The 20,740-nt window shown below is 41.2% G+C and overlaps 1 protein-coding gene across 6 annotated transcripts in view; it reads right to left on the reverse strand.

Moving 5' to 3' along the window:
• Positions 1-20,740, reverse strand: part of herc1 (HECT and RLD domain containing E3 ubiquitin protein ligase family member 1) — a 483,062-nt gene that overhangs the window by 246,498 nt on the left and 215,824 nt on the right. For all 6 annotated transcript variants that reach the window (XM_087981970.1, XM_087981969.1, XM_087981967.1 and 3 more), the window contains exons 32-36: positions 16,608-16,714; positions 13,660-13,770; positions 8,685-8,858; positions 8,291-8,530; positions 4,776-4,859 (exon numbers count right to left, since the gene is read on the reverse strand). In XM_087981970.1, the coding sequence (XP_087838096.1) occupies positions 4,776-4,859; positions 8,291-8,530; positions 8,685-8,858; positions 13,660-13,770; positions 16,608-16,714 (716 nt within the window). The remainder of the gene's footprint in view (positions 1-4,775; positions 4,860-8,290; positions 8,531-8,684; positions 8,859-13,659; positions 13,771-16,607; positions 16,715-20,740) is intronic.

Consider the following 20,740-nt stretch of genomic DNA (forward strand, 5'->3'; position numbering starts at 1 on the left):
ATAACCAGCAAGAACTACTACTCCTTTAAATTCTGCTGATAGGGTCACTAGTTGTGGCAAATGCAGAAGAGACAAATTTGTGTTTGGAACAGTAGACAGCAGTGCAACATTAATGGCTTCAATTAGCCTCAGGTCTGGTGCTGTGGTGGTGACTAGGCAGAATAAGCATTGGAAGGTAGAAGCGAGAGTCAAATTAACTAAGGCTTGGGGAGCGGGTTTTGATAGTCAGGGTGAGAATTAGGCTATCAGTGGAGATAAGAGAGTGACCAGCTATTATACTGGACCAGGCTAGATACCCACAAAACAGTTCAAGAAGGTAGCCCAGACTCTAACTTTGTTAGATGTTTTAAGCAGGTGTAACACGGATATTCTAGGAGGGATGCAGCAGGTCAAACCACTTAGTTTTAAGCAAAACAGAATTTACTTACAAGATTACTGAATGAAACACAAAAAAAAAACACAATAGCGAATAACTTAACCTACTGACCCAACAGACCATCCCCACCTAATGATGCTGTTCCCAATACTTGCAACAATCTCCATAAATATCCCTTGGCACAAAAGGTAGAACCAAACACAGCGTCTTACAGGAGAGATGTCAGAGAGGGAGGACCAGCATGGACCTGCTTGTTTGGGTTCAGCAACTTCAAATACTGCCTGATTGCTTTCAGTGAAAAGCCAGACTGCAAAAAAAACAAATTAACCCAGAGCCAAGCTGAGCTGGGAGAACTGGCGACTCCCTTTTCATTGTACAATTTTTAAACTTGAAAGTCTTCTGCCTGAGGCAGTATCTGTTAACTACAATCAAATTGGCCCCGAAACCCTTTAACTTAGATTTTTCAGAGTCTCTGTCTTTTACAACTCTTTGAAAAAAAAACAAGAACACCATAACCTTGTTAAAGGGGCAGCATCGTCACACCCCTTAAAAAAGAGATGAACCATTAATATCGAAAGATGGCTTAATTTTAAAACTCTTTAATCTCAAATTGTTAGGGTACTACAACATCCATATACAGTACATTGACAATAATCATGCAAACATGCACTAGTACATTTTGTTTCAGAGTCGAAAGCGTGGTGCTGGAAAAGCACAGCAGGTCAGGCAGCATCCGAGGAGTAAGAGAATCGACGTTTTGGGCATAAGTCCTTCTTCATTCCTGATGAAGTATCAATTCTCCTGCTCCTTTGATGCTGCCTGACCTGCTATGCTTTTCCAGCACCACACTCTCGACTCTGACCTCTAGCATCTCACTTTCTCCTACATTTTATTTCAGCCTATCTTAGTACTTGCGAATGCCTCAGTTTTGGCCCATTTCTCATCTGCCTGAATGCGTGATGGTCTCTATTTCGTCATTAAGACATCATTTTTAAGATAATAACATTCAGGGATACATTTGTATTCTTTTCCTGTGTATGCCATTTGATTTAATTACTTTAAATTTTCAGGTTTCTGCTGTAACTCAATTAATTTGTGTGAGCGAAAGATGTCAGCTGTGTCATCCATTGGTTCCTTGTTTGTGTCAACCATCTAATCAAACAGGGTCTCTACTAATTCAACTTCAACTTTCTTATCTGTACTCTTTGATCTCTCCTGTTTCAACTCGTGACTTAGTGACCACGTTATCGTGCCGTCCAGAATATGTGTCCTGCGATAATTGAGTTGCCTAACTTTCCACTGGCTTTTCAACCACAGTATGGACCACAGCTACCTGTGACCCAGCTGTATCATTAGGAGGACAAATTGTACTCCTGGAGCTGAGTGTTTGTCCAGCACTCCTACCTCGAATTCTCCACTCTTCACTGGATACTCCAACCTCACTTTACATAACAGAGCGCTTCTTGTCTCACTGTGAATTCCTGTTACTAGCACCTTTTCTGGCAATAGTCCTTCAGAGGTACATATCCCCTCATCTTTCAACATCACAGATTGAGAGGATCCTGTATCTCTTAATCTCTTATCTTCTACTCCTGCCCAATGTGCGTAAACTTTACCTTTGCAGGTATATGGTTTAATATTATCTGGCACTTCCCCCTTAACCAACCTCTTGACTAGCTTGTACATTCTGGTGCAGCTTTCTAGCCTCCACCGTGCTTTCCATTACCATTCCAGCAAAATTCACTGGCTTATCTTATTTTCCTATATCTGGCTTTCCAATGCTTTTCCGAACACTATTATTTCATGTGGCTTACTTTATTGCAGTGAGAACACCAGAGCTTTTCAACTTCTCTTTTTCTTTCAAGAGTTTCTTTTTTATCTTGTGGCAAGTTATCTTTATGATCTTCACCAAGGTCCACCTTTCCCTTTCCACGTGAGGATTTCTCAATTTCACAAACTTCTGTTTCTCACGGATTGAAATTGATTTTGGAAGATAAACTTTGATTTATGGGCCAACTCATAATCATCAGCCATTTCAGCTGCTAATCTTGCCACTTTAACTCTCTGCTCTTCCACACGAGTTCTCACTACTTCAAAAAGGGGATGATTGAACTCCTGTATAAGAGCCAATTTCTGAAATTCAAACTCCCCTCTCATTCTTCCTTTCCTCTCTTTTCTCCCTCTTTCTCTCTCCTCTGATTTTAATCATAATTCAAACTGTTTCATTTCTGTTGCCCTTTCCTTGTCGTTTGCCTTTAACTTAAGCTGCTTCATTTTCAACTGAATTTTAGCCATCTCTAAAGATTCTGATGCCATTTCCAGAAAATTTAAATGCTGAGCGTTAATGTAATTATATGTCATTTCCTCACAGAAGGAGGTAACTCCGACTCTAGCTTGTCTGCTAATCCCAGCAGTTTGGCCTTAATTGCCTTTTGCAAAACCCTCAAAGTCATTTCTTCTACCCCAGAAAACTCTTGATGACTGAAAGAGCTATTGCTATCGCAAGCACTGTTTAAACCGATTGAAATCAATACCCAGAACAAAAGACCTGCCACTCACTTCCTTTGAGTCCAACAATCCTAATAGCAAATCAGAACTATAGAACAAAACCCACAAGAAGTCCCAATCTATTATGGACCAGGCCCGACCCCCTGAAAACATTTCAAGAACGTTGCCCAAACCCTAACTTTGCCCATTGTTTTAAGTAGGTGTAACATGGATATTCCAAGAGGGGTGCAACTGGTCAAACTACTTAGTTTTAAACAAAACAAAACGTTTTGCAAGATTACCGAATGATTAGATTAGATTACATTACAGTGTGGAAACAGGCCCTTCGGCCCAACAAGTCCACACCGACCCGCCGAAGCGAAACCCACCCATAACCCTTACCTAACACTACGGGCAATTTAGCATGGCCAATTCACCTGGCCTGCACATTTTTGGATTGTGGGAGGAAACCGGAGCACCCGGAGGAAACCCACGCAGACACAGGGAGAACGTGCAAACTCCACACAGTCAGTCGCCAGAGGTGGGAATTGAACCCGGGTCTCTGGCGCTGTGAGGCAGCAGTGCTAACCACTGTGCCACCGTGCCGCCCACGATGATTCACAAACAAAAAAGAGAACAGAATATCGAATAAACTTAACTGTCCCAACAGATTATCCCACCTTAATTATGCTGTTCCCAATACTTGCAACAATCCCCATAAACATCCCTTGGCACAAAAGGTACAATCAAACGTAAGTTCTTACAGGAGAAATGTCAGAGAGAGAAGACCAGTATGGACCTGTTTCTTTGGGTCTAGCAGCTTCAAACACAGCCTGACTGGTTTCAGTAAGTAGCCAGTCTGCAAATCAAATCAGAGAAAAGCTGACCTGAGAGAACTGGCCACTCCTCTTTCATTGTACAAGTGTTTTTTTTAAACTTGCAAGCATTCTGCCTGAGGCAGTATCGGTTAGCTTTAATCAAATTGGCCCTAAAACCCTTCAACTTAGACTTTCAGTGTCTGTGTTGTATAATCTCTCTTAAAAAAACAAGGCCATCATAACCTTGTTAAAGGAGCAGCATTGTCACACCATAGTTAAGTGCAATGGGAGAGTCAGGCCATTGGAAGGAAGGTGGTGTGGTGAGAGCCAACAGGCCATTAGAAGGGGAAGCAAGGTGATGTCAATGATCGTTTCCTTCTTTGTCTTGAAAATCAGACATATTATGAGATAATCCATTCAGTCAGGACACTCCAATTGTTAATTAGGAATTCTGCCAGATCTGCTAAACATTTTCTGTAATTATGTCCAATAGCAACTCCAAATAGAACCTGAATTCACTTCAGATGATTATCAGGATATCCCCAATTTCCAGTTACAACAATAGCTGTGCCTTCATCTATCTAGGTCTCATTAACCCCTCTGCCAAACAAGTTCTCCTTTAAGTTGCTCCTCAAAACTAATTTTTGGACCATTTTTAGTTACCAATCTTAATATCTCTTGTAGCCAGGTGGCAAAGTATTGTTTAATAACTCTCTTATGAAATGATTTGGAATTTTTTAGCATTTAGAAGGTGCTAACCCAATGCACAATACAAACCACAATGAGAAGAGGGAGGGCTCTTCTTGGACAACATGTCCCATTTTATATTCCATTGATCCAAACCTCTTTAGCAACAATTGGATTGAATTAAGATGTTCCTTGCTGCTTAGAAAATCTACTATGTTATTTTGGGGTTGCTACTAGCTGAAACAGATTAGTGCAGTAGTCTGCAGCAATACACCCGATAAGAACTATATAAAACCAATTTGAAATTTGACATGTTTTCATCATATAACGCACACGGCATTAGAAAAAATGTCTATGCTCGAACACTAATCTCTCAGTGGGATTGCTCAATTAGAAAAAATGCTCACCTTTTCACCAGGATTGCTGCTGTAGAACATTACGCATGGATATAATTCAGTTGCATCCACATCTTCAAAAGCTAGCTTAGGCTCCTAGAAGGAAAAGATGATGAAAGATATATGTTAATGTATATTGCATCAATAACAGCAGCTATTACTAATGGATGATTCTGTGACCCCTTTCACTTTCTACGATTGAAGATACATTTTCACAAGTAATTTCCAGTGAACTGTATATAGACTAGAATACATTAAAACAGTAGTACACACCTTATCTAAACTTAGATTTGCTGAGGCAAGAGATTAGCAGAAATACTATCTGAAAATTTCTTGTTTTTTAAAAATCTTTACATTAAATATTCAGACATTTGAGGAAACAGCACTAGATTCAGGTAAGCTTAGAATGGAAAATAGCTAATGTGATTCCTTTATTGAAAAAGGGAGGAAAGCAGAAATTAGGAACCTAATTTAATATCTGGGATTGGGAAAATGTGATAAGCTATTATAATATCATAACAGGGCACTTATAGAGTCAGAGATATAAGGCATGGAAACAGACCCTTCAATCAAACTTGGCCATGCCGACCAGAAATCCTAAATTACACTTGTCCCATTTGCCAGCACTTGGTCCATTTTCCTCAAAATCCTACCTATTCGCATACCCATCCTTTTAAATGTTGAAAACTCTCTATGTGAAAGGTCCCTTTTAAATCTTTTCCCTCTCATCCTAAACCTATGCTCTCTAATTCTAGACTTCCCTACCCCAGAGAAAAGACCTTGTCTATTTACCCCACCCAAGCCTCTCATGATTTTATAAACCTCTATAAGTTCAAGGTATTCAGGCAGTGCCAATATGGTTTATCAGAGGAAAATCATGCTCAATGAATTTATTGGCGTTCTTTGAAGAAGTAACTTGCCCTGTAGATAAAAAAGAACCAGTAGATATATTGCATTTTGACTTTCAGAAGGCAGTTTATAAGGTGCCACATTGAAGGCTATCACAGAAAATAAAAGCTCAGTGTGTAGGGCGTAACATATTGGCATGATAAAAGATCGGCTTTTTCAGGCACGCAGGCTGTCATGAGTGGTGATGACCTCAACTCTTTACAATTTAAATTAATAATTTGGATGAAGTGATCAAGGCATGGCAGCTAAATTTGCTGATCACACAAAGGTAGGTCAGAAAGTGAGCTGTGAAGCAGAAATAAACATCCTATGAAGGGAAAGAGTGAGCAAGTGAGCAAAGATCTAGCAAATGGCGTGCAATATGGGAAAGTATGAAATTATCCAGTTTGACAGAAAGAATAAAACAGCATATTATCTAAAGATGAGAAGTTGCAGAGTTCTGAGATGCAGTAGGACCTGGGTGTCCTACTGCACAAATCACAGAAGATTAGTATGCCAGGCCAGCAGGTAACTAGGAAGATTAATAGAATGTTATGGCTTGTTGCAAGGGGAACTGATTGCCAAGAGGAGGGAGGTTATTCTTTAATGATAAATATTGGTGAGACTGCAGTGTGGAATGCTGTGGAGAGTACTGGTCACTGCACTGACAGAAAGATGTTAATGTGTTGGAAGCAGTTCAGAGAAGGTTTACTACACTAATAGCTGGAATGAGTGGATTGCCTTATGAGGAAAGGCTACACAGGCTAGGACTGTATCTTCTGGAGTTTAGCAAGATCAGAGGTGACTTAACTGAATCATATAAAATCCTGAGGGAACTTGACTGGATGAAGGTTGAAAGGATGTTTCCTCTTCTGAGAGAATATAGATCTAGAAGTCATAACATAAAAATAAGGGTTCCCATTTAAAATGGAGATGAGAAAACATTTGTGTCAGCCTTTGAAATTCTCTTTCTTAAAAGGTAGTGGCTGCAGTATCTTTAAATATTTTAAATGCAGAGATAGCTAGATGGATAGATTCTTGGTGATCAAAAGAATGAAAGATTATTGGAGATATGCAAGAATGTCGAGTTGAGGTTAAAATTTGTTCAACCATGACCTTATTGAATGGTGGAACATACTTGAAAGGCCAGTGGTTTACCTTCACCCTTTGTCCATAAGTGTACTCAAAGAATTAGGGTGTGTGATGAACTTTGACCCAGAAGTAGCACAGTAAGAAAATTTAAAATTTCTGCAAAATATCCATGGAATTTAATTGATTACAAGAATGTTATGAAAAGGATGTCAAGAATCTATAGCAATTGCAAAAGGGATCAACTGCAATTTTCTTGGAGAATAAATACTAGTCTGAGATCTGGTGACCTTCTACCTGGAAGCAGTACCAAGAAGAAGTTAGTTAAATCCAGACGTCGCATCACCATTAAAAGAAAGCTACAAAGAGTTAAAAGCAGAGATGCTGGAGTGTGAAGAAACAGGTGCGAACACAGAGAAAACATACAGAAACAGAAAGAGAGACCCTGAGAATTCTTGGGGGAGAAGAAATTCACTCTTAGTGAGATTAGGTTTCTGCTTAGCCAGAAAGGAGGCAGGTGAATAAAAAAGTTCTAACATATGGTAAATTGTTTGAATAGCACAGAGATGCTAAAGAGCTGTTTTTTTCCCCCAGAAGTTGTCAAACCTTGAACCAGGGCATTATTGGTTTGTCAGTTGAAAAGAAACTCTTAAAGCTACACCAACAACATTGTCTTGACCGGAGGGTGAGATGATTCATAGAAGTATGCCTTTCTAATGATATCAAAGTATGAAAGTCAAAGGTGCTAACTGTTATCAGATTGAGTCCTCACTTCATGAATGAAGACATACTTTGAAACTGTATAAACATATCATGCCATTTTGTCCTGCGAGTGATGTCAACATATTGTAGAAAGACTACTCTTTGTTGTATTAACATGCATGTTGCACCAAATCTAATTCATATTACAGTAAAATCTATAAAACCTTGTTGATAATCATTCAGTCAATTTAATTATTTTGGTTTACGGCCTCCCCCAGGTGGTTCATAACAATCCTAGAAAACTCAGCCCTTGCTTTTTGTTTATAGTCTAATTCTCATTAGACAGTGTTTTTTTTAAATAAATTACACTTTAAAATAAATTTTGTTGTGTCAATTGGTCATTCATTCCCAAGATAAATAAGAAAACCCAGAAATACATTAATACTCAGAGTTGATGGATAACCAAGGACTTATCTTAATGCTAACCCTTCAACATAAATACGCTTTATCTGCTCTATCATTGATGTACATCGTTTAAAATCAGAGCTTCATTCAGATGGAACAGGTAATAAGGAATGCACTGTATTTCACAAGTTTAAATTTAATTCCTTCTGTGTAAGGACAGAATTTTTAATTTTGCTGAATAAGTGCCTGTAAAAAGTGAAATCCTAAAAATCGAATCGACTGATGTATACTTTATCAGTTGTAACAGGGTAAGAAGACCCTTTTTCTCATAACAAGATCAAAGTGACATCCACTTTGGCACATTGTGGATAGTGAAGAATTTCTACTCTAAACTGGTTTGCTATAACTGGGTTTACAAACAGAGAATATTTAGATTAGTTCACCTCTCCATTTTTCCCAAATGAGATGGTCCTGGCCTCCATATCCAACACACATGTTATGTAGTCTCCTTGAGTAAAGCTGAAGAGGGTGAGTGTCTGCTCCCCATTGTGGTACAGATTACCACTGTAAGCCCTGTACAGCCACATGTCTGAGGTAGTCCGATGGTTGAAATCGTGCACAGGCCAGCGAGATACTCCCACACAGGTACCTTCATTACCTCTATTTTCTTTAACTATATAGAACTAGAAAACAAATTTTGAAAGTACTCGGATGATATTCAAATACACAAAACAAAAAGACACTGTCAAACTGGATCACATTTAAAAGGACGCAATTCAAAGTCATTTGGTCTTAATATTAAGGTATTTTAAAATTTCCATTTAATTATTAATATACCTTCCACTGATAACATCCAGAAGCAATTCCAGTTGATGCTAAACCATAGCCCTTTCCACCACTACCATGAGTCAGAACTTGTCCATTCTCCACCACGCAACACTGGGTTTTCTCAGGATCAAATGATACTTCCTGGACAGGGAGATTTTCATCCTCTTCCTCGACTTCACCTTGCTTCGATTTAGTTGTAAAAACATATCATAAAACATTTTCCAAAGTGAATTAAACATAAAAATGCAACAGAATGTCAACACTCAAATTTAAAAAAAAGGAACAGTCCAAAGATGTGCAGGATAGGTGGATTGGCCATGCTACATTGCCCACAGTGTCCAGGCATGTGCAGATTAGGTGGATTAACCATAGGAATGCAGGAGTTATGGGCACAAGGTAGAGGATCGGTGTGCACCTGATGAACCTAATGGCCTGCTTCCACACTATAAGGATTCCAATAATTTTGCATAATTCAAGCCATACCAACGTATAGGACAGATAGCAGAAGGGCAAGAGTTAAATGCTTAAATGGGTACCATGACTCCAACCCACCTCAAGTGTGCTTGCTTCCAGTTAACTGTGGCTGTTTGGGATTGGATGAGTATGGTGATGTTGAGAAGCACTCAAGTCTTATCAATTTGGATTTAACGGCAGAAAACCAAACTACCCAGGCCTTTGGAAATCTGGCTTGGCAGTAGAAAGGACTATAAAACAATCTCCCAGTTTTGTACTCTGAGACTCCTCATAGTCACAACTTTCATACTCTTGTTGTGTACAGAATCTACCCCCAACAAAGATCCCCATTATCTTTTTGGTTGCTTCATCTATTCCACTGTCTTTCAGCCTGGCTAGCCATCAGTCAGCATATTGAATGAAAAGTCTAAAGGGCAACTACGTTCAGGATTTTGTGTATTTTGGGGCCTTCCAGCTGCTGACACTTGTCTCTGCTCCCTCTTTAATAATACAAATTCATTTTAATTCCTCAGCAAAGTCCCTTGCTTGCCAAATATTTCTGGGAAGCAAGCTTAGTTTCTCTCCAATTTGTCCGTTCTTCACCAGAAGTTATTTTTCTCTCCTGTAATAGGCCCTCATTTTGCACTGACTGATCTTATCCTTTCCACAAACCTAACAAATTTTTTACTGGTCACTTGAAGTTTTTTGCTAACTTTCTTTAAAACCAGTTTCTTGGTTACCTTTACTGTGATTTAAAATACTCAATCCTCACTCTTAATACTCAGGCAAATGTAAGCCATTCTTCTTGATCTAATACAATTTTGACTTTCTTTCATAGCTTTAAGAGGTATATTTTGTCCTAGTCTTTTCCTGAAGAAAGGTTTTGAGATAGAGGTGATGAGTTGCCCCTTCCAAGCCAATAACATAAACAGCTTAGAACACAGAATGTAAAGCAGTACAGCACAGCACAGGCCCTTTGGCCCTCGATGTTGTGCTGATCTTTTATCCTACTCTGAGATCAAACTAACCTACATACTCTTCATTTTACTATCATTCATGTGCCTATGCAGGAGTCACTTAAATGTCCCTAATATATCTGACTCTTTGTGTACTTGGTAAACTTACTAACCCACCCTTCGACTTCCTCATCCAAGTCATTTCTAAAAATCACAAAGACGAGAGGACCCAGAACAGATTCCTGTAGAACACCACTGGTCACCGAGCTCCAGGCTGAATGCTTTTCATCTACTACCACCCTCTGTCTTCTATGGGCCAGCCAACTCTGTACCCAGACCACCAGATTTCCCTGTATCCCATGCCTCCTTACTTTCTCATTGAGCTTCCATGGGGAACCTTATCAAATGCCTTGCTAAAATCCACATACACCACATCCACTGTTCTACCTTCATCAATGTGTCTTGTCACATCCTTAAAGAATTCACTAAGGGTTGTGAGGCATGACCTGCCCCTCAAAAAGCCATACTGACTCTCCCTAACCAAGCTTTTGAAATAATCATAGATCCTGTCTCTCACAACCCTCTCCAATAATTTGCCTACTGCCAAAGTAAGATTGACTTATCGGTAATTCACAGGGTTGTCCCTATTCCCTTTATTGAATAAGGGAATAAAATTTGCCAACCACCAATCATCTGGTCCCACTCCGGTGAACAGTGAGGGCACAAGAATCATTGCCAAAGGCACAGCTATCTCTTCCCTCGCTTCCCATAGTGACCTTGGGTATATCCCGTTTGGAGAAAGTGAGGTCTGCAGATGCTGGAGATCAAAGTTGAAACTTTATTGCTGGAACAGCACAGCAGGTCAGGCAGCATCCAGGGAACAGGAGATTCGACGTTTCGGGCACAGGCCCGAAACGTCGAATCTCCTGTTCCCTGGATGCTGCCTGACCTGCTGTGCTGTTCCAGCAATAAAGTTTCAACTATATCCCGTTTGGCCCAGGGAACATACCTGTTTTTCAAAATTTTCAGCACATCCTCCTTCTTAACATCAACCTTTTCGAACGACCTCAGGCACAAGTTCCCTCCAATATCTCTCATTGGCCCTACCCTCACTTTGGTCATCCTCTTGTTACTCACATAAATATAGAACACCTTGGGATTTTCCTTAATCCTACTGCCAAGGCTTCATCATGCTTCCTACTAGCTCTCCTAAGGCCATTCTTCAATTCCTTCCTGATTACCTTGTAACCTTCTAGAGCCCTGTCTGATCCTTGCTTCCTCACCCTTAAGTAAGCTTACTTCTTCCTCTTGACTAGATGTGCCACATCTCTTGTCATCCAAGGTTCCTTTACCTTACCATCCCTTCCTTGCTTCAGTGGGACAAGCCTACCTAGCACTCAGAGCAAGTGTTTCCTAAACAACCTCCACATTTCTGTTGTGCATTTCCCTGGTCTGCTCCCAATATATGCTCCACAGTTCCTGCTGGATAGCACTGTAATTCTCACACACCCCCAATTAAATACCTTCCTATCTGCTCCATCCCTCTCCATGACTATAATAAAGATCAGGGAGTTGTGATCACTATCACTGAAATGCTCTGCCTCCTACAGACCTGATATCTGACCTCCAACCTTCAAATCCAATATGCCCCCCCCCTCCTCTAGTCAGTCTATCTACATAGGCATAGACATCCTTCCTAGATACACCTGACAAAATATGCTCCATGCAAACTATTTGTACTAAGGAAGTTCCAATCAATATCAGGGAAGTTGAAGTCACCCATGACAACAACCATGTTACTTCTGCACCTTTACAAAATCTATCTCATAATCTGCTCCTCCATGTCTCTGTTGCTTTTGGGGGGGCCTATAGAAAACTCTCAAAAAAGTGACTGCTCATTTAATGTTTCTGACTTCCACCCATACTGACTCAGTAGACAAACCCTTCTCGACGATCTACCTTTCTACAGCTGTGATACTATCCCTGATTAGCAATGCCACCCTACACCTCTTTTACCTCCCTTCCTATTCCTTCTGAAACATCTAAACTCCGGAACATCCAAGAACCATTCCTGCCCCTGTGATGTCCAAGTCTCCGTAATGGCCCCAACATCGGAGCTCCAAGTACTTATCCATGTTCGAAGTTCATCACCCTTATTCCTGATACTTCTTGTGTTAAAATAGACACCTTAAACCCATCACACTGACTGTAACTTTGCCCTATCAACTATCTATCCTTCCTCACAGATTCTTTGCATACTGTATCTGCCTGTTCACCGGCTATTGCATCCTGTGATCTGTAGCTCCTATCCCCCTGCCAAGCAATCCTTGTAAGCCTCCCGCCCAGGATATTGCTGCCCCTCCAGTTCAGGTGCAACCGTTCCTTCTTGTACATGTCCCACCTTCCCCAGAAGGTATCCCAATGATCCACATATCTGAAGCCCTCACTCCTACACCAGCTCTGCGGCCACATGATCAGCTGCACTCGCTCTCTGTTCCAAGCCTCACTAGCCCATGGCACTGATAACAATCCTTAGATTACTATTCTATCGTCCTGCCTTTTAGCTTCTACCCTAATTCCTTATATTCGCTTTTTAGGTCCTCATCCCTTTTCTTGGTTTTGTCATTGGTACCGATGTGTACCATGATTTCTGACTGATCACCCACCCCCTAGGTTTTTTTAAATTAGAACAATAGATGCAGTGTAAATGGGTACAGTCAAGCTCCTAAAGTATCAGGAGTTTAGTTTTCAGTTGTTTGTGTTTTGTTACGGAAGCTGTTTCATCTCTCTCAGCCACAGCATAAGGCTGGGGTTCTCTCTCTTTGCAAGAATTTTCTCTGTGTGTTCTTTTCTCTTGGACTGGAGAAACATTGTATATGAGACAATCTATTTTACTGAATTTGTCTTTGTCAAGTGTACATTTATGTGATGTTATTATATTGGAACAGTTGTTCTTTAATAGTTAAATAATCTATTATTCTTCGATTATTTAACTATTAAAGTTTACCAAATAGAGTTAAAGTTATACCAATTCTTCATTGTTTTGTTTGTATTTTGACTGTGTGTAAGAATAAAATGTAACTTGCTTAAAGCATAGTAGCATGACCAATCAAATTACATCTGAAACACAGGCGCCTTACCCTTGCTTTTAAATAAAATTTAAGGTCTTGGCCATCTCCTTAATAGATCTGAAGAAAGTTTGATCTGGTCCATAACAGAGCCACAGATGATTCAACTTCCCCATTGTGTGCATGTGCCTCAGAGAAATGTATATCTGTTATGGACCCCGTAGTACTTTAAATATTTGGTATTGCCTAACTAGCATTAAATCTTTTACTGCATTTTCTAATAGCCCCTAACTTGCTCTGCATTCCTTCCTTGCTCAAATTCACACATTGTAGAAGCTTAGCTGTGTATTGTAATGATCAGTCCCCATAATTACTTGATTAATGTTCTCCTAATTTTTCCTTCAATTTATTCTCATTTTGAACTCTTGTTTCAGTCATGCTATTCTTTTGATTTGTTAGCCTAAAAGGAAAGGAAATCAACTTCCTCCAAATAATGTGCATATGTACCTGAAATTTAATTTCTTGCTCTTTCTCCTTTGCTTGAATCATATGTTTTGCCTGAGCAATTGGTGCCTCCCACATGCAATCAGAGATAAGCAAGAAAAGATGTTCCACAACCTAGAAATATAAAACAAAATAGACAATAGACAGAACATGAATAGACAGCAAACAGTGCCTGAAATTTCTCTCACTCGATAGACTGAACAGAGCTTCCTATTCTTAAACACAAAGTATTTTGTGCATCGACATATCACAAGATTTTAAACCAGAGAGTTTAAAGTACAAGGGAGTTTATAATCATTCACTATTAAAAATGCTGTAATTTATAAACAGAAATACTTAGTGTTATGAAAAGGACACGGTGGCTCAGTGGTTATCACTGTTGCCTCACAGCACCAGGGTCCCAGGTTCAATTCCAGCCTCGGGCAACTGTCTGTGTGGAGTTTGCACATTCTCTCAGTGTCTGTGTGGGTTTCCTCCAACATTCCAAAGATGTACAGGTCAGGTGAATTGGCCATGGTAAATTGCCCATAATGTTACGTACATTAGTCAGAGGGAAATGGGTCTGTGTTCAGAGGGTCGGTGTGGACTAGTTGGGCTGAAGGGCCTATTTCCAACTGTAGAGAATTTAAGCATCATTTCAATAGAGGATGAGCTAAATCAGAAACAAAAACAGAAATTGCTGGAATAGTTCAGCAAGTCTGGCAGCATCTGTGGAGAAAAATCAGTTATGTTAATTAGGAAAATGTTGGTTTATATGAAGAAGATAGGGAGCGGGAAGGGAATAAGGATTAAATGATAGGTGGGGATAGAGCTCAAAGAGAGAGAACAACAGTTGGACAGACAAAGTATTAGGCAATGATCTGGCCAGGAGGTGAATAGCTACTAATGGGGACTGTTAGTGGCTAACAACGAGTTGTGTGTAATAGCAGACCATGTGATAATAAGGCCTGGTTTATAGGGTTTGCAGCAAGGAGACGGGGCATCTCAAACCCTAACTTTTCTGCACATGGGTGCAGACGGCGGCAGGGCACTTTAGATGGCAATGACGGTTTCTTGTTGCCAGCTTGGGGTTGTGTGTGTGTGTGTGTGTGTGTGGCAGGCGAGGTTGGAAGTGAAGGACGGGTGGACCAGGGTCTCACACAGGAGGGTCCCTGTGGAAGGCTGACAAGGGAGGGGAGGGAATACTTGTCTTGTGGAACTCCAATTTTTCTCCACAGATGCTACTACGTTAGCTGTGCTTTTCCAGAAATTACTGTTATGTTTCCTCGACAGGAAACCTAGCTTGATTGACCCTAAGTTTTATTTTTGCTAATCAGTTGCTGAACATATGCACAAAGTGGCTGCCAATGTATTTCTAATGAAAGAACATCAAAATTTATTACACATAAAGGGAAAAAAAGCTACTTTACACTTTATAAGAATTGTTTGAAACACTTTTTTACAAATGTCAGTAATATAAAGATTTAACCCTTTTTCACTGAGCCAGCCTACAGATACTCAGACAAATGTCAGTGGCAGTCACCCTGCTTCCAGTTCAAAGCTCAGTGTTCAGTTGGAATAGCCAAATTTGTTTTCTTTCCATCTAACATCTGCATTCACTTGTTACTATTGTTAATATTACTTTGACAAACTGCTAACATAGCTGACTTATCTTTATAAGAGTCTCTTAAAACCCTATTCCACAACGTTCGGTTTCTGGAGCTTCTCAGATCTTCTTTCTCCTACCCTGTCTATTTAGGAGACTGCTTACCTGCACAACTGCTGGTACAGCCCTTTCCTCTTCAAAAGAAACCTACACACAAACACACTGAAAAAAAACATTCACACTGACTGAATATCTGGACTGTTCTCTCTTTCTGAAGGGAAACTGTTTCTTTCTTATTCTCTTTGCTTTTTATATCAATGATTTGGATGAGTATGTACAAGGCAGATGACACGAAAATAGGCAGTATCACGGACAATGAGGAAGGTTACCAGAAATTGCAGCAGGACCTTTATCAGCTGTGGAAGTGAGCCAAGAAATGGCAAATGGAGTTTAATATAGACCAGTGTGAGGTCTTTCACTCCGCAAAGCCTATTTAAGGTAGGAATTTCACGGTGAATGATAGGGCCTTAAGGAGTATAGAAGTTGGAAAGTTATGTTGCAGTTGTACAGGACATTGGTGAGGCTGCACTTGGAGTATTGTGCTCAGTTTTGGTCACCTTGCTACAGGAAGGATGTTATTAAACTGAAAAGAACGTAGAAGACATTTACAAGGATGTTGCTAGGACTCAAGGGTCTGCGTGACAGGAGAAGTTAGACAAGCTATTTTTCTTTACAGTGTAGGTGACTGAGGGGAAAGATTATACGAATGTATAACATCATGACAGGCATGGATAGGGTGAATGTACTCACTTTTTCCCAGGGTTGGGGAATTGTGGATTAAAGGCCATCAGTTTAAGGTTAGAGAGAAAAGAATAAAAGGGAACCTGAGGGGCAACTTTTTTTAAACAGAGGGTGATACACATGTGGAATGAGCTGCCAGCACATTTAAAAGGCATTTGGACAAATACATGCGTAGGAAAGGTTTAGAAGGATTTGGCAAAAGTGAGGACTGCAGATGCTGGAAACCAGAGTTTAGGTCAGAGTGGTGCTGGAAAAGCACAGCAGGTCAGGCAGCAGCCGAGGAGCAGGAAAATCGACGTTTCGGGCCTGATGAAGGGCTTTTGGCCGAAACGTCAACTTTCCTGCTCCTCGGATGCTGCCTGACCTGCTGTGCTTTTCCAGCACCACTCTGGTCTAAACCCTGAAAAGGATTTGGGCCAAGACAGGGAAATGGGGTTCGCATATATGGATATTTTGGCCGGCGTGGACTGTTTAGGCCAAAGGGCTTGTCTCTGTGCTGTCGGACTCTATGACTCACAACATGAGCACATATATTGTTATCGTTAAAAATGATCTTTCTACTTACCTGTGTCATTTGATCATCTTCTACACTTGATTCACAGGCAGGTAATACTGCTTCCAGAACATGAAGAGCAAGTAGCCTTGTTCTCAGGTTTCCAACCAGTGGTACACCTGCCCAACAAAATATGACACAATCTGCTAGATTATCCCTATACAGCATAACCATTAGCTATCCTTGAGGAAAAACATCAATCAGCAAGAGGAATAGGAGATTCAAACCAAAAGACCGACGGGTGCTATAACTCAGAAATAAATACAGAAATTGCTGGAAAAGCTCAGCAACATCTGTGAAGAGAAATCAAAGCTAACTTTTCAAGTTTGGTGACCCTTTCTCAGAACCCATATCATTTATGTTTGTTTGGAAAAGGACAAAGATAGTCTACAAAAAAAGGGTTTGGATTGGGGGAAGGCAGATTTTATTAAAATAAGGCAGGATCTGGCCAAATTATACTTGGAAACAGCTGCTTGTAGCTAGATCAACAGCAGAACAGTGGGAGGTACTTAAAAAGGAATTGGGTACATGCTCAACATGTTCCCTTTAGGGTGATGTATAGAAGCAACAACGCCAGAGAAGCATGGATATCTTGGAATATCCAAGGTTGAATAAAAAGGAAAAAAGGAGCACATGACAGATACATCGGGAGCAAAACAGTGGAGGCCGAAGAGAAGTGATTAGATTAGATTAGATTAGATTATTTACAGTGTGGAAACAGGCCCTTCGGCCCAACAAGTCCACACCGACCCATTGAAGCATAAGTCACCCAGACCCATTCTCCTACATTTACCCCTTCACCTAACACTACAGGCAATTTAGCATGGCCAATTCACCTAACCTGCACATTTTTGGATTGTGGGAGGAAACCGGAGCATCTGGAGGAAAACCACGCAGACACGGGGAGAATGTGCAAACTCCACACAGAGAGTCGCCTGAGGCCGGAATTGAACCCGGGTCTCTGGCGCTGTGAGGCAGCAGTGCTAACCACTGTGCCACCGTGCCGAAGGACATTTAAGAAAACAGTTAGCAGAGCAAAGAGGGGGCATGAGAAACACTGACAGGAAAGATTAGGGAGAATCCCAAGATAACCTACAGATATACTCTAGGAGTTCAGGGTGGGATTGTCAATTGGATAGAAAATTAGCTTAATGGCAGGAGACAGAATCATGGTGGAGGGTTGTTTCTCGGAACGGAAGCCTGTGACCAGCAGTGTTACCCAGGAATCGGTCCACTTTTATTCTTGTCTATTAGCACTGAGCGGAATTTCGGCAGAGAGTTAATACCTATTCCAACAAGTCCTGACAAACCTATCCCAATAGTCACTGCGTCAGAGGTCAGATCACTTTTCCTTCGTATGAATCCAAGAAAAGCAATGAGACCAGACGGAGTACCAGGTCTTGCACTCAGAGCACGTGCAGAGGTCTTCTCGGACATCTTCAACCTCTTTATGCAGCAGGCCACTGTCCCTCCCTGTTTCAAGAGGGACAACATCATCCAAAGAAGGCTCATGCAGCATGTCTCAATGACTACCGCCCAGTGGCCCTAACTTCGGTGGTCATGAAGTGCTTTGAAAGGCTGGTCATGGCATTAATCAACTCCAGCCTTCCCACTACTCTTGGCCCACTCCAATTTGCCTATCGGACCAATAGATCCACATCAGATGTCATATCACTTGCCATTCACTCCTCCCTAGAACATCTTGACACCAAAAGCAGCTACGTAAGAATCCTAGTCATTGACTACAGTTCAGCCTTCAAGACTATTATTCTCTCAAGACTGATTATTAAGCTTAGAGATCTCTGCAACTGGATTCTCAGTTTCCTGACCCACAAGCCACAATCAGAAGATTGGGGACAATATTTCATCCTCACTAACACTCAACACTGGAGCCCCTCAGAGGTGTGTACTCAGCCCCCTACTGTACTCACTACATATCATGACTGCGTTGCCAAATACCAGACTAATGCTATTTACAAGTTTGCTGATGATACCACCATTGTCGGTCAATAGACAATAGACAATAGGTGCAGGAATAGGCCATTCTGCCCTTCGAGCCAGCACCACCATTCAACATGATCATGGCTGATCATTCTTAATCAGTATCCTGTTCCTGCCTTATCTCCATAACCCTTGATTCCACTATCCTTGAGAGCTCTATCCAACTCTTTCTTAAATGAATCCAGAAACTGGGCCTCCACTGCCCTCTGGGGCAGAGCATTCCACACAGCCACCACTCTCTGGGTAAAGAAGTTTCTCCTCATCTCTGTCCTAAATGGGCTACCCTATATTTTTAAGCTGTGTCCTCTGGTTCGGCACTCACCCATTAGCGGAAACATGTTTCCTGCCTCCAGAGTGTCCAATCGTTTAATAATCTTATATGTCTCAATCAGATCCCCTCTCAGTCTTCTAAACTCAAGGGTATACAAGCCCAGTCGCTTCAGTCTTTCAGCGTAAGGTAGTCCCACCGTTCCAGGAATTGACCTCGTGAACCTACGCTGCACTCCCTCAATAGCCAGAATGTCTTTCCTCAAAGTTGGAGACCCGAACTGCACACAATATTCCAGGTGTGGTCTCACCAGGGCCCTGTAAAGCTGCAGAAGAACCTCTTTGCTTCTATACTCAATCTCTCTTGTTATGAAGGCCAGCATGCTATTAGCCTTCTTCACTACCTGCTGTACCTGCATGCTTACCTTCATTGGCTGGTGTACAAGAACACCCAGATCTCTTTATACTGCCCCTTTACCTAAATGGAATCAATTTAGGTAGTAATCTGCCTTCCTGTTCTTGCCACCAAAGTGGATAACCATACATTTATCCACATTAAACTGCATCGGCCATGCACCTGACCACTCATGTAACCTGGCCAGGTCACCCTGTAATCTCCTAACATCCTCATCACATTTCACCCTGCCACCCAGCTTAGTACCATCAGCAAATTTGCTAATGTTATTACTAATACCATCTTCTATATCATTAATATATATTGTAAAAAACTGCAGTCCCAGCACTGATCCCTGCGGTACCACACTGGTCACTGCCTGCCATTCCGAAATGGAGCCGTTTATCACTACTTTGTTTCCTGTCAGCCAACCAACTTTCAATCCAAGTTAGTACTTTGACCCCAATACCATGCGCCCTAATTTTGCTCGCTAACCTCCTATGTGGGACTTTATCAAAAGCTTTCTGAAAGTCCAGGTACACTACATCTACTGGATCTCCCTTGTCCACCTTCAGAGTTACATCCTCAAAAAAATTCCAGAAGATTAGTCAAGCATGATTTCCCCTTCATAAATCCATGCTGACTCTAACCTATCCTGTTACTACTATCCAGATGTGTCGTAATCTCATCCTTTATAATAGACTCCAGCATCTTTCCCACCACTGAGGTCAGACTAACTGGTCTATAATTTCCTGCTTTCTTAAAAAGTGGTACAGCATTAGCCACCCTCCAATCCGCAGGAACTGATCCCGAATCTATCGAACTCTGGAAAATAATCACCAACGCATCCAAGATTTCTCGAGCCACCTCCTTCAGTACCCTGGGATGTAGACCATCAGGCCCCGGGGACTTATCAGCCTTCAGACCTAACAGTCTCTCCAACACCAATTCCTGGCAAATATAAATTCCCTTAAATTCAGGTCCTTCAGCCACTGTTACCTTAGATGGTCGAATCTCAGATGGCGATGAAGCAGATTACAGAGAGGAAATGGAATACCTGGGAAAATGGTGCACTGAGAACAACCTAGCTTTCAATACCAGCAAGACAAAGGAATTCATTATTGACTTTCGGCAGGATGTTACTCATGCCCCTACATATTAATAGGACAGAGGTGGAACTAGTGGAGAGTGAAAAGCTTCTTGGAGTGATCATCAACAACAAGCTTTCCTGGACTCTTCATGTGGATGCACTAGTTACAAAGGCCCAACAAAATCTCTTCTTCCTCAGGCAGCTGAGGAAATTTGGCATGACGGCAAATACCCTTGCCAACTTTTATAGACGTGCCATCGAGAGCATTCTGTCTGGATGTACCACTACCTGTTATGGCAACTGTACCATTCAAGATTGGAATCAGTTACAGGGAGTGGTGAACACGGCCCGGAACAAACGCCAAGCTCTCATCTATAGAATCCATCTACCAGG

This window comes from Chiloscyllium plagiosum, unplaced genomic scaffold (genome assembly GCF_037043375.1).
Source record: "Chiloscyllium plagiosum isolate Xiang-an unplaced genomic scaffold, Cpla_swu_hap1 HiC_scaffold_42, whole genome shotgun sequence".
NCBI lineage: Eukaryota > Metazoa > Chordata > Chondrichthyes > Orectolobiformes > Hemiscylliidae > Chiloscyllium > Chiloscyllium plagiosum.